This window comes from Alligator sinensis, unplaced genomic scaffold, assembly GCF_000455745.1.
Source record: "Alligator sinensis unplaced genomic scaffold, ASM45574v1 scaffold58_2, whole genome shotgun sequence".
Taxonomy (NCBI): Eukaryota; Metazoa; Chordata; order Crocodylia; family Alligatoridae; genus Alligator; species Alligator sinensis.
The window spans coordinates 131,533-145,748 of NW_005842405.1; the positions used below are offsets into that span (position 1 = coordinate 131,533).

Here is a 14,216-nt window from a genome sequence, read left to right on the forward strand (position 1 = left end):
GCAGACCTGTTTTATTGGATCAAAGTTATTGAATGGTAGCATGAATGAATCTTGTTAATTATTGGCTTTCCCAAAAAGAACAGTACCTTTTACTAATTTTGGTTCCTTCACAAGTTCTTTCAGAGCTTACATCTCGGTCAAAGCCCCACCCTGATGCTACTAATCTGTTGATTTCTTCTTTGTCCTTAAAACCCTTCAGTGAGTAGCAGTTAATGTTTTATGCTTTATTTAAATGTATAAAATAAAATACCCAATGCAGCACATGCCCCATGGCAGAGTTAATGTTTCTGAAGAATGCTTGGGTAAAATTCTGACCTCCTTGAACCCAATGGAAAACTCCTGCTTTTGAAAATGTAGGGTGTCTACTATACACATGCTCTGGGATGGAGGAATAGGCGCTTTAATTAAAGCAGCTCTCGGAACCACTCTAATTAAAGCGCCATCAGCATCACGTGTATTCAGCATCCCACGCTTCAAAATGGCAGGGGGTCTCTTGAACTAAAGCTTGTTCAATTAGCTTTAGTTCAAGTGCCCTGCTGCCATTCTGAAGTGCAGGGATGCTGAATAGATGTGACATGGAAGCTGCTGAAGCATCTTAATTAACATGTTCCAGCAGACTCAATTAATCAAGTTTGCTCCAACACATGCTAATTAGCACGTCCGACACGTGTATAAGTGCCCATAATTTTCAAACTTTAATGATGCATTATTCATCTTTTTTCTAAATTTCAGAATCCTTATGAAATACAGACTGAAGAATAGTAATTTAGAAAAGAATAGAAATTTAGAAAGGACTGAAGAATAGGCTTTTTACTTGAATTTCACTTTATTTCTGTGATACTTTACCAAAAGAGTTTCTACTCCCTTTTAAGTGTCAGAAACTTTTTTACTGTATGTCTCTATAGACAAAATATTGATGCATTATTGTTAGGAAGAGCAGCATTTTTTTTCATTAACATACATTAACATGATCTCCAGTTGGTTTTGTGTACAGTTACCATATGTCTGGGTTTTCCTGGACATGTCCTTTTTCAGGGTCCTCCTATCTTCGTTTGGACATTTTTTTTTAATATCAACAAATGTTCGGGATTTTGCTCTGCTCAGTGTTGAATATTTTCCTGGTACTTCCTGGCTTGCCCTAGCAAGGAGCTGTGGCGGGGGGGGTGGGGACTTGGGGCTGGGGAGAGTGGGGGCAGGGCTTCTTATTGGAGACAAGGGACATCACATCTATCTGAGTGTGCACACGCACATGGCCAGCATGCAGCTATGGCATCTCACACCTATTGCCTCCCATGGCCTCCAGTCCTCACTGCCCTGCATCTGCATTTTCACAGACCTTCATTTTGCATATTGGCTTCTTCTATTCCATCCAGGAGAACACAAAACAGCAGACTCTCCCTATGCCTGAAGAAGGGTATTTGCTAGGGCTGTGTGAAGCTTTGGTAGCCAATTTAATTCAGAGGAGATTCGGCTCAATTCGGGGACCAAATCTCCAAATCCAAATTGAATTGGGAGACCAATTAAAAGCTCTGAATTGATTCAAAGCATCCGAATCAATTCAGAAAAGCTTTGGAAAAGATTCAGCCACTTTGGAGATTCAGCCATAGACTAAACAGGCAGCTGACATAGCTGCCTCCAGCTGACAAGTCTGTTGGGGTTGGGGGAGGAGGAAAAGAAGGGGTGTGGGGGAGGGAGGAGCTGGGGCTGGGGCCGGAGCTGGGGCTGGGACAAACTGCCCAGCTGGGGTGGGGAGGCGCATTACAGGGGGTGGGGAGAACGCAGGCACAGCAGTGCTGGAAGCAGGGGATCTGCCCTGCTGCCACTTGCCCAGCTAGAGTGGCGGGATGCAAGTGTGTCGCGCTCCAGGCGGAAAGGGGCAAGCGGCAGCAGGGCATAGCCCCTGCTCTGAACACTACCGTGCCCGCATTCTTCACCCTTCCATGCCTGCTGGTAAGTGGCGGCAGGGCCTGCCCTTTCCATGCTAGTTGGCAAGCGGCACCAGGGCAGAGTTCCTGCTCCCAGCACTGATGCGGGCATGGCAGCATTGGGACCAGGGGCTTTGCCCTTCTGCTGCCTGGAGCGAGCCATGCTTGCATTGTGCCCCTCCCGCCACACCAGCTGGGCTGTGTGGAGAATGGAGCCGGGCAGGGAAGCCATGGGGGCTTCTCCCGTGGCTCCCCCAGCCAGGGGAGATGCAGGCACAGCTGGAGAAGCTATGAGAGAACCTGCAGCCACCCGGCTGTACTTGCCTCTGCCTGGCCAATCCGAATCCCAAATAATGCCGAATCTCCGATTTCTGATTCGTCCGAATCGAATGGGGATAGTGAATCACCGAATTGAATCACTGTGATCCGAATCGGCTGAATCCAAATCAAATACTTCCCTATTTGCACAGGCCTAGTGTTTGTGCCCCCAGAGCTTGTAAGGAACAATTTTTCCAACTAGTTAGTTGGTCTAATAAAAGATTGTCACATTTACCCAAGGAACCTTGTCTACCTTTTGTATTTATTTGTATTTATCTTCAGCCTGACTGTAATTCTTTTCTTTTCTGTATTTCAGGACAGGCTGTTTTGAGAATTTCAGAACCGGGCAGTTATCACCATGCTCTCCTACAGCTCAAAGCAAGTCACCCAAAAGGTACAAAAGGTCAATAAGGAATTTTGTAAACTGTTTTCTTCTTTTAACATACAGAGTTAATGGAAACTTCAAAGATAAATAGCAGCAATTTGCATTGCTTTAATATTTACTTTAATATTATTAATGTTTTAAAATCTCCTGCGATTTATAATTTTTATTCATTACATTTTTAGTTCTCTTATGCCTATTCTGTATGCACTCCAGTTATAATATATGACCTCCCCTACCACTACCAAATAGGGAAGGAAAATTAGGATCCCCACAGGATTTATTGTTCAAACCCCTTTTATTGGTAGCAACATGCTAATCCTACTTAGTATCATCACATCAGGGAGATCAGTGACATCCATAACAACAGTGTAAATACTTCCCTAAACTACTGGGAAGAATGGATGGGGCAGGGGGTCTTCATTATTCTTGTCGTCTTCTTGATCAGCAGCAACTCCATTTTTTCCCTGCTGGGTCTCCTCTTTTATTGGTTCAACCCCTTTTATGTAAAGCATCAGGGTTTCGCTCTTTCTCCTTTTGGGTCAGTTTAGCTATTTCTGTTCTTTTATATTCTGGGGAACTCGCTCAGATTGGGTATCAGGTGGTGCTAGGATGACATTAGAGAGGGGCAGTTAACCATGTTGGTCCGAGTCAAACAGAAGGTAGAGTAGAGATATACCTTACAGACTAACTGAATCAGAGATGCATATACTTTTGTAAACAAGAGCTCACTTCATCAGATGCTCTGATTCCCTAGTGGGTGAAGTTACACCAGACTAAATCTGTGGAATATCAAACTGTGATAAAGTTAGGACAAGCTATGAGCAGTCGTACATTAAGGACTAATTCTGTTTCTTGCCTGCGCAGCTCTGACTTGCCACTAGAGGACCGGCAAGCAAGTGTGTGGCTAGAAACCAGCACACCTGGGCTCTATCCCTAATCTTGGGGTGGGGTTGGGGGTGATGCATCCTGGGATTCTAGAGTACTGCAGATTGCTCATTTTATCTCCTTGGAGCAGATTGATGTTACCCTAACTGTATCACAGCCCTGAGTTAACCCTCACCTGAAGCAGCATAACTTTGAGACACTCAGAGAACATTTAGCATGAATGAACAAACTTTAATTTGTGGGTGCTCGTGAAACTGCCTTTAGTATGGTCTAAGTGTAATGTGTAACTTCACCCTCAGGCTATGAAATTCATCACTACCTTAGGATAATGTTAGTTAGGTAAGATCTATCCTTCGACGGCAGTGCAATATTTCATTAATTTATTAATTAATTTATACTGACATACTTTAATTTAACATGATATTATACACTTGCATGCAATTTTGATTATCTGTAATGTATATTAATAAATTGTATGTAGGCATTTAGGCCTCAGATTCAAGCTGAACCTTGCTGGCTGGAACCCAGCGCTTGCTGTCAGTTTAGCATGGAAAAAAAATTTCAGATCAGTACAAACATTAGTTATAGGATCATCTTTGCTATAAAACGCCAAATATTCTAATTGAAGCCCTGGGACAACAAAGTAATTAAGCAAGTGCTTAAATGTTTTAAGTACAAATGGGCCTCTGTTGGCCTCACGTACTTAAAGTTAAGCACATGTTTAAGTGCTTGGAACAGGGTCTATATATCCACCACCCCTGTTAATAGTATCACATCCTGTTTAATGGCACAATTTTAGAGCATGATCTATACTCACGATTTATCCTGCAGAGAGCTAGAAGAGAGGCCAAGAATGGATATTCCATTTTAAACCCCTCTAATCTCCTGTATGTACAACACTGATCCTGTTTCACTAGTATCAAAATGTCATGTTAGGTTTTCTCAGCTGTGTTTAGGGTTTTCAAGTTTCATCCAGCTCTTAGCTGAAGTAGCCTAAGTATATCTATTTAAGCCTGGTGTTGGAAGCTCTTCACAGGACTGACATTTCAACACTTATTGACAAAAATCCTGTCTTTAATTCCCATATTTGAAACACACGTTGGTTCTTTTTCTGTATGTCTGCACTCATGCTAATATCTTAGAGGGATAATTCTCTCTCACACAGAACTGAAGCTTTCATGAGATATAAGTGCCAATTCATGTTAAATGTTTAGCAGTGGCTTGGTTAAGTCTGTGCTAATGTTTAATTCAAGTATTAATACTAGTTTATTAAATAAATTAAAGTCTTATCAAGTTCTTTGTTGTCCAATTTTTTAAAAAATGCATATTTTTTCTACATTTTGATTGTGAGGGATTCCTTTATGCCAATGTATTTTCATTAGCAGTGGAACTATTGACATCTTTACTCTGATGCTCTCCTCTTACTTTTGTTAATGCGCAGCCTAATGACAGGTGGGATTTTTTATCTGAAGAATTACATTTTATTTTATTCACTGAAACATGATAGTTTGTCTATATTTTTAACAGAGGTACTTTTAGCAGCTAAGGTTTTAGACGCCTAGTTTAAAGGCCTTTTCTGGACTTCAGATTACTTGGAGTAAATAGCCTGTATGCATGAATATCAAGTAACTGGACATAATATCATTTCTCTCATTAAAAATATTTAAATCTTTTCCTTCTAAATATTTTGAAATTATTATTTCTAAAGCACTTAATCTATTGCATTCCAATATTTAACCAACACTTCTCTATATGCTGACATGAAAAATTGTTCTTTGCCGTTACTTATGCTGGTGGGGGTAGATTTGATTAATATAGGCATGTCCACACAAAAAGGAAGATAAAGGCCTCATACAGACATTCAGATTCTCCTGGGAGAGTCACTTCTCTCCCCAGAGAAACCATGAGTGTACAAATGGTCAGGCTTTTTTCCTCCCAGAGTAAAAATGGCCACTTCAGAAGAAAAATAATGTGGGAACAACCAGGGTTTAAATCACTTACAGGAGAGTTTCTCTTGGGAAAGTGAATGTCAGTACATGCCATGGCTTCTCTCAGAAAAGAACATAGTCCTCCAGCATCCCCTCCTCCAGGGAGACAGTGTGTTGTATGCTGGACTCTGCTACTTCAGCAGGGACCAGAATATTTCCCCTTCACAATCCCAACATTGTGCTGCAGGGAAACATGGGATGACCATAGGCGGTCTGGGTCAGCCAGTCAGTGCTGCCCTATGCGTTGGTGCTATCTGTTACCAGGCCAACTAAGGAAGCCTTCAGAGCTAGCTGAAATGTGTGTACAGGGGCTGCACTGGTTAAGCACTCTACTCCTGCAAGCTCTCTGCTCCTCACGGTCTCAGCATTTGAATGTCTGTACATGCAGCTCTGAGTAATTTTCTTTACCGGGGCTAAGTACAGACAGTCAAAAAGCCTAAGGCTGAATCAATTCAACCTTCACAGGTTAGTCTAAGCTCCGTAAATTGAACCAATAAACAAGTGAGCAGACATTTACTTTTGATTCCAGAAATGCAGCCGCGTGCCTGCCCAGGCCAAAAGCCAGGGGGCAGTAGAGGACACCTCTCTGCTTGGCTGGAGCAGACAGCTTGGGCCAAGCCTAGTTCATCCACTCTGTGCAAAGCATCCTGGGATGCTGGGGGCCTGTGAGTTAACTTGAATCTGGAGGGGATCTGGGACAGAAGTTCAATAAACTGATTTACCTAAATCAGTTAAGTCTGATACTACATCCATCCAGGTTTATCTAAAACCAGTTTTGGCCATTTTGAAAGTGCTTTGTGTACACTGAACTTCTGTTGTGTTACAGATTTGAACCAGTTTCCAGTCACTTATACCAGTTTGTGTTCAATTTCTGTCCCTAGCCTAGGGTAGCAAACCTGGGAGAATTCTCCCAGGTTGTTTGAATGTATGTATGTAGCCACAGTTCCAGCCTCCAAGAGTATGTCAATGACATCCAAGAACTTTACTAGGAAGCACTGTAATGAAGCATACTACTTTTACTTGTTGCATGCTGCAACCTAAATGGAGCTAATGTGACTTTCATTAAGATGGCCATGCTCCAATACAGGAAGGAACCAATACCAATGCGGGAAGGAACTGGTTAGCACAGGCCCAATGCCACATTTTCTTGGTTACACTCCCTCCATTTCAGTGGGTAGCAGGTTCAGACCAGGCATGCTATACACTACCATGGCCTTCCTGAGTGTGGTCCACTAATGATATAGATATTTACAAGCTAAGACAGAGACAACAGCTAGGCAAAGGCATACAGCACATAAAGTACAAAATATGCCTAAAATAAGTATAAGTGCTCAAAGTGACCCCTGTGAAGCTTATTAAAGCTATGCAAAGCAGTTATGCACCATTTTAAAATACTACAAAATATTTACAAAACTGAAAACTGTGGACAGCTGTTATAACCAGAGAGAAACTGGCAACTCTTCTTCCAATGTGAGCTGGAGTTTGTTGAGATGTATCAGTTCTTAGGTTCTGATTTTAGTGTGTGTATATGCATATATGTTAGCTTGTTTAGGGTAAGCTCACACTCCCTGCACATGCACATTTCCAAACAGTTCTACTAACCATAAAAGGTAACAATTAAAAAAAAAAAAAAAGGTAGCTAAGTGGTGATACATTAAGACCATTAGCAATTAAAAAAAACAAAACACGTTAACCTATAAAAAAGACAGTGCTCCTTATCTGTTTATGGATCTTTTCATCATTTCCACTCTTATCACAAAGAACAAATTTAAGCATCCTTTACCGGCCCCCATTCAAGGCCAAATTGAAGGCACACGTGGGGAAAGTGAACAAAGAGGGATCCAGGACAAGAATCTTGGGTGGAGGAAGCAGAGAGCAGAATATATGTGAATATTTAGGGAAGACGATCATCATGAAGGACTTTGCAGATGAGGGAAAATTCTTATACTCAAGGTGGTGGAATACAGGTAGACAGCAGAGTTAGTCAAGGGGCAGGCAGCCAGATTAGAGCAACAAGCATTGATGATGATTTGACTGTTTTGTGTCGACTGGAAATGGATCATGAATGGTGTGGGCACCTGGGAAGCTAAGGAGTGGGGAAGATACAGTAATCTGGATAAAATGGGTTGATGGATGAAGGTTTAGTTGTAGGGAGTAAACAAAAAAGATCAGAACTCATAAATCTTGAGGAGGAAGAAAATAAAAGCAATTGGACACGATCTGGATGTGCATGGCAAAGATGACCACCAATTCCCTAGGCTGAGAACCTTAGTAATGGAATGACTAGTGACATGGGCAGATCAGGGCAAGCAGGGCAGCCACCCCACATTGGGTGCAAGTGCAGTGGTGCGTGAGCTTTCTAAGCTCACCAGCTGGGGTTCCTTTAATTAGGAGCTATTTATCATAGGGTGAGGATAAATTGCATAAACATCCCCCCAAAAAGTTGTTTCTTTTTTAATATAAAGTTAACAGGTGGTTTTCCAGATGTGAACCAGTAAAGGGTATGCACTAAGGGAAAAGAGTGTTTCCAGATTATTTTTTTTAAACTGAGCTGTTATCACTGAACTATTTACCTAAAAATATGCTATTCCATCTGTATTATTGCATTGCTAACAAAGGTAAAATTAACTCACATTAATAATTCTTCCGGTATTATTCCATCGAGGGGGCCATTGTATTTGGATCTTCCTCTTTGACCCAGCCTAACAGACCGTGAAGCAGCTGAGAATCAAGTCTACCAAGGAGGTTGAGAGCCAGGGTTTTCAGGCAACTTGCTTTCCTTCCCTGATCCTTCCTTTGGAACATTTTATTTTTAATATTTTGCAGGAGAAAAATGTTCCACTGAAAACCTTCTAATCAGCGTCAGTGCTTTGGTACAAACCAGACAGGGAGTCTGTGATGAAGGTTATAACTCCCGACCGCCTGTCTTACCACACTTAGTACCCTAATGCCACACTGACCTTCAGTAAACCATTGAAAACATGAGGCTGCACTCTACTACAAACTGCTATCCTGTTTCTTTAAAAAAAAATGTTTTGCCTTTTAGGTCTGTCTGTGGAAAGAAATTGTGTTCTTCCTGCGGGCTTCCTCTCGGAAAAGGAGCTGCCATGATTATTGAAACTCTTGGTCTTTATTTCCACATTCAGTGCTTCAGGGTAGGTCTTTATTATTATTCCCCTGGCTGATGAGAGAGATTCCAGTAACCATTTTCTATTTTTAGATACTTATCCAAACCAGATCATTGACTCTGACGCTGAGGTTTTCCTATCACGTAGGGCTCAGTTCAAGAATTCTGTCTCAGGTGGTAGACACCCAAACAAATTAATATGTGGCAAGTCGGGCTGTTCTGATTCAAAGCCATGATACAGATCCTAAAATTGGTTTAGCTGCAACAATGGTAGATTTACCCCTGCCTGAAGTGGGACTAATTTGTCATGCTTTCAAATGTCTGCTTTTCATCGCACAGTCTGTTTGCTTGCAAAGAGCTGCCATGCTATAATTTGCTTCAGGTTTATGCCTCAAGCTTTGCCTCCCTGTCCAGAGTCTAAATACCAAAAAAATCAATGGGAGTGATTAAGTGTCCACATAATTTTTTAAGTGAAAACTTCTAAGTTCAAGCCTCAAATATTAACCTGCTCTAAAAACCTCATATTAGGCTGCAGGTGTGCTTTTCCTTTTATCTCATAAATGACTCATGAAATGAACATCAAAACATTACAAAGAACTTGAAATAGCAAAAGAAATCCCATGCTCTAAACCTTTTCCTCTGTCTTCTTCATCATTCAATAGTGTGGCATTTGTAAGGGACAGCTGGGAGATGCAGTAAGTGGAACAGATGTCAGGATTAGAAATGGTCTTCTCAACTGCAACGATTGTTATATCAGATCCAGAAGTAAGTATTTTAAGATTATTGTTTGGTTGTTCTTATTCCACAATAAATCCTAGCTTCAGTCTTGCTACAATTTAATTTCTTTTTTGGAAGCAACTTATATCTTTACTAATTTTGTATCTATTCATATACTGCATAACAATATCAAGCTGTGGTACACATCATTTGTCATCAAAACCCCCAATACCAAGCCATTTTGATCCTCATGTCTGAAAAGGAATTAAAAAATGTCACTCTTTAATTGTCAGAAGAATTTGTTTCCAGCAGTAGGATCTCTGAGCAGTCCCAGGCTTGCCATCCTTTTCAGTGCCAACATGCATGTTGTCTGCATGGATTAGGAACAAAGGACTGGAAGAGGCCTTCTGACCATTAAGTCCAGTCTCCTTTATTTACAAATGACCACTGACCCAAGAATTCCCCAAAATTGCCACTTCAAATCCTCACACAACATCCAAAATCCCAACAACAGCCTACAGCTCACCTTATGTAGAAGCAGTGCTCTGCCACTGCAGTGACAAGGAAGTAGTTGTTAACATATAATAATACCCAGGCATGGCTTTCTCTCTTGTCCATTGGGGAATGTAGGTATTCCTTAGTGCTCAGTCTGGACCTAATTCAGATTTTGTTGCCAAGTAAGTATGCATGAGTTTTGTAGCAAAGATGATTTAAGCTGATATTTGTAAATATTTTTCCAGTCATAAGGGCCAGGGAAACACTGGCACAAGCTACTGAGGGATATTGTGGGATCTCCTTCATTGGAGTTTAGGTGCAGGTGATAGAACATATCTTGCTGACTCCTGGCCTACATTATCTTCAACGTTTAAGTAGTGAGGGGGCCCCTTTAACAGAGCTTAGTGCAGCTCACTTCCAGTCTAGTGCACACTGCCACTGCTGCAGCCACAGCTACCAGCCCTCCAACAGTGCCATGACTGCCTCTGAAACACTGCAAAAGCCCCCCCTAGCTCCATGGGCTGGATCCAGTCCACAGGCCATAGGTTGCTGGCCCCTGATACAGGCATAGTTGATCTTGCCAAAGGGTTGGACTAGATGTTCTCATGGGGTCCCTTCCAGACTCGCGTTTCCAAAACTTCTTTCAAATTCAGCTTCTACTGCTATAGAATTTTAACCCTTTTCTTTACTTTCCCATTTCCCAGCATATGACAAGAGATATACTAGCACATACACCTCAATACTTCTCTCTGACAGCATGGGACACAGAGAACCGTATAGAATACCTGTCTGCCTAGTCATGGGGGTCAGGGTCAGACTATGGAAGTCCCTTTCAGCCCTGCTTCCCTACTTCCCTGTGATCTGCAACACTAAATACTACCAGGAATATTCTGAACATGCTTGTAATTGATCAGACTAAATACAGGATTCTCTTCCTTTATTAACTATTTTCCTCTCTCTTCCTCAAAAATCTCTGGCTTTAGTAATAGGAAATAAAAGCTCTGGCCCACTACTTGCAAAATATATACTCTAATTACTGAGCTTAGAAAAACTTCCATACTATTGGAGACAGAGGGCACTATTGGACTACCTCTCATTCATCTGCACAAATGCTTTTACTTCTGTTGAGAAACTTCTTAGCAGCCGTGTTCTTTTGTATCAAACCAAGCAAAATTAACAGATTTAGAAATAACTCTACATATCTGTCAGCTTGAACCTGCAAACCCTTACTTGTTTGAGTGAAGATATGGCCCTAAATTTATATATCTCTTAATACATAAAGATCAGAAGAGAAAAATACAAGTGAGATTCCCCAGCATGCCTTTTCCTCATTTTTGTTTAAATTATGTTTTGAAGAATGAGGATTTGAGCTCCCACATTTAAAGAAGAGGGCATACTTGAATATTTGTTGTCATTATGTGATGCAGCAGTTCTTTTTTACTGTAGTGATAGTGCCAGAAAATAGAGGACAGACCTGCATATCATAGTGATATAATTTGTTCCCCTGGGATTTACACTTCTATCTTTTCACTCTGCAGCCATATTTTCCTGCATTTGTAGACCACCTAACAAAGTAGGATCCAGGTCCCTGATGGGGGGCCCGTAGCTGCTCTGATATTACACCTTAAAATGATGGAGTTTTGTGGATCACCTACAAACATTTGTGTTTAGGGGGAGTTGCTATTTTGTCTGTTCTTTTCATTTAATCTTTGAAATACTACTTTGGTTCTGCATAAGTTCTAGAAATAGAAAAATATTTAAAATAAATAGTTAAGGGGGGGGGTTGATTTTTATTTATTTATTTATTTATTTTCCCCCTGAACTGGTGATGTATTTCACGTGGCTGTGTGTTTAGCTTTTTGTGAGGTGGGTTGTGTTTAACTGAAATTGCAAGGGCAGTTTCTGAGGGGGTGCAATATTAGTGCTCTTAGCAGTTACTTCTGGAGGCACAGAGCATGTCTACATGTGCAAATGCTCCTGGGTCAGTTTACTCTAGAGTAAACTGATGACCTGGGCAAACATCTACAAGTACAGGGATGTGGGAGCAGATTTGCTGTTCATGGCAGCAATCTACTCCTGCCCCCACTGGCCCTGCACCAGTCCCTGCACCAGCCAGGGGGAGCTGTAGGCTCCTTCTGGGTGCTAGTTTAGGAGTTGGCAGGGAGCAGGGGGCCAGGAGGCAGCTGTCTTCTGGCAGGGACTGGGACATTGCTTCCTGCCTCCGGGACCTGCCTACTGCCAGTGCGGGCTCTGCCACTGGAACTGGGACAGGGCAATGTCTCCTTGCCCCAGCAGGAGGGAGTTCCAGGCTCTGCTCCGCTATGGCAATCACAGGAAATCCTTATCTGTCAGCTGAAGCTCTGCAGTCATGGGGCTAGGGTTGGGAGATCCTTAGCTCCCAGCCGTATTGCAGGTAAGGCTTGTGGCTACTGTTGAAGAACATCTGTGTGAGAGGTGTTTATTCAAAATTTTAAATTATTTTCTTTCATGTCAAATATATGAATGTAATGAAACAAATACCTAGATGAGAAATACTTCAAAAAACAAATAAGTTAACCTGTGAAGGCAGCTAAGTATCCAGGGTATTTTTAAAATAAAAACAACAGAGTTTACAGATACAGGAATGAAACAATGTATAAATTACCAGAAACACAAACTATTCTGCTCCATAACATTACTGGTTTAGATGTAACACTGACAAACAAGTCAAAGGTAAAGCAGGTAACTCTCCTTGAACTGTTATATTTCCTGCCTGGGGGAGGACTGTTTCTGAACAGTGTGTAGTATTCTGTATGATCTAATACACATTGGGTTCAGCTATTTATGCCCTTAATAGCTTTTGCTATTACATCCTCAGTCTTGATCTTATTATTAATTATTATTATCTTATATATTATTATTCTACCACAGCATTGCCTTTACTATGATTTTGTGTGCAAATTAAATGAATGTGAATGCCAAATAGTTCAGTAATGTAATCTTTCAGGCACAAGGGATATATTTTTTCTACGTCTGTATTGTAACTTTTATTTCAGTCAGTGCCAAACTTACATCCTCAAAACAGATATAGTGCCAGGGGCCTTACACATGTAAAATTCCTTGCTATGGTGACTTGGAATATAGAAGGAATATGAAGACAGTCCTATCTATTGTGTTTCAGAAGTAACAAGTGCTCAAGTATGTCACCCTTCTAACTAGTAACGTTTTTATTTCTAACTTAGCTGCTGGGCAGCCAACAACATTGTGACATGAATTTAAGTCCTAAAAACTTCCTTCGAGAAGAAACTTTCCCAACGTGTCCCTGGGGCTGCCTCCAGACAATCACTTGTAAGAACTCATATCCATGGACTTCACGGTTCTCATCTTATTTCAAAAAGCTCATAGAAAAGGCTGTATGCATAACTTTAAAGCACGATTATTTCCCCCTTTATTACTGAATTTACATAATATGTATGAAGGAGATACTTGGTCATTCAGAGCCTAAATACTATTTTTTAAAAGTTTTCATGTTTTCAGATATGTTAATGATTTAAAATCTGTTATTTTGCTCTTTTGGAAGTAAAAAGAAAGTGAAGATGCAATAAATCTATTTTGTTTTAATATTTCTAAGAATTAAACATGTAAGTTTACAGAACCTTTACAGATGTTCTAGCATATGCCAACTTGAGGTGATAAATCATTTTAAGATAGCATCTAATTAGTACATTTGAAAAACAACATCACAGCAAGTGACTTTGTTACTATTTTTTTTTTTTTTTTACAAAGACACTAGTTTGATAATGCATACTGTAATTCCGAAACATTTTCTGTTATATTACTTTCAATGGAAGAGTAGGAGTTATATAAATAAATTATTGCACCTTTAGTTGAAGGGTTTTTTGTTTGTGTATTTCAAGTAATGTTCATTGCAAAAGCTTAGTATTTTATCACATAAAGGTTGGAGACTATCATTAAGCTTGGAGACTGTATAGCATTAACAATTGGAAGTTCCCAGTGGTGTAAGAAACTGTACAGAACTTGTACTGAATAATACGTTACTACCCAATTCCAGAGGTGGGACCTGTGGGCACAAATGGATGAAACTGACTCGCTGTATCAACAAGAACTGGGTTGGTGGTTGATGTCCTGGCTTCCCTGTTCTATTGGCTTGTAATTTTCTCATTGCCAGTAGAGTTGTCATAACTTAATTTGTAAATTTTATGAGTCTTATACTCTAAAGAGATTTCACGTGACAAAAATACATATACACACTCAGGCACCTTGGTTTGGGTCCCATCAAGAATCATCTTTAGAACTTGAACAGTGGCAACTTAGTGCAGCTTAGTGAAGACCCTGAATTTGCCTTCCATGCCCACCCAGCTCTTATTCAAGTCAGC

At 40.7% G+C, this 14,216-nt stretch overlaps 1 protein-coding gene across 12 annotated transcripts in view; it reads left to right on the forward strand.

The window, feature by feature from the left end:
- LIMCH1 (LIM and calponin homology domains 1) overlaps positions 1–14,210 on the forward strand; it is a 104,133-nt gene extending 89,923 nt beyond the window's left edge. For 9 of the 12 annotated variants that reach the window (XM_025211420.1, XM_025211414.1, XM_025211417.1 and 6 more), the window contains 4 exons: positions 2,560–2,646; positions 8,548–8,656; positions 9,291–9,393; positions 13,062–14,210. In XM_025211420.1, coding sequence (XP_025067205.1) covers positions 2,560–2,646; positions 8,548–8,656; positions 9,291–9,393; positions 13,062–13,087 — 325 coding nt within the window. In that variant the 3' untranslated portion in view covers positions 13,088–14,210. The remainder of the gene's footprint in view (positions 1–2,559; positions 2,647–8,547; positions 8,657–9,290; positions 9,394–13,061) is intronic. The other 3 variants (XM_025211422.1, XM_025211415.1, XR_003095564.1) reach the window with 2 other exon arrangements.
- Positions 14,211–14,216: the final 6 nt, after the last annotated feature.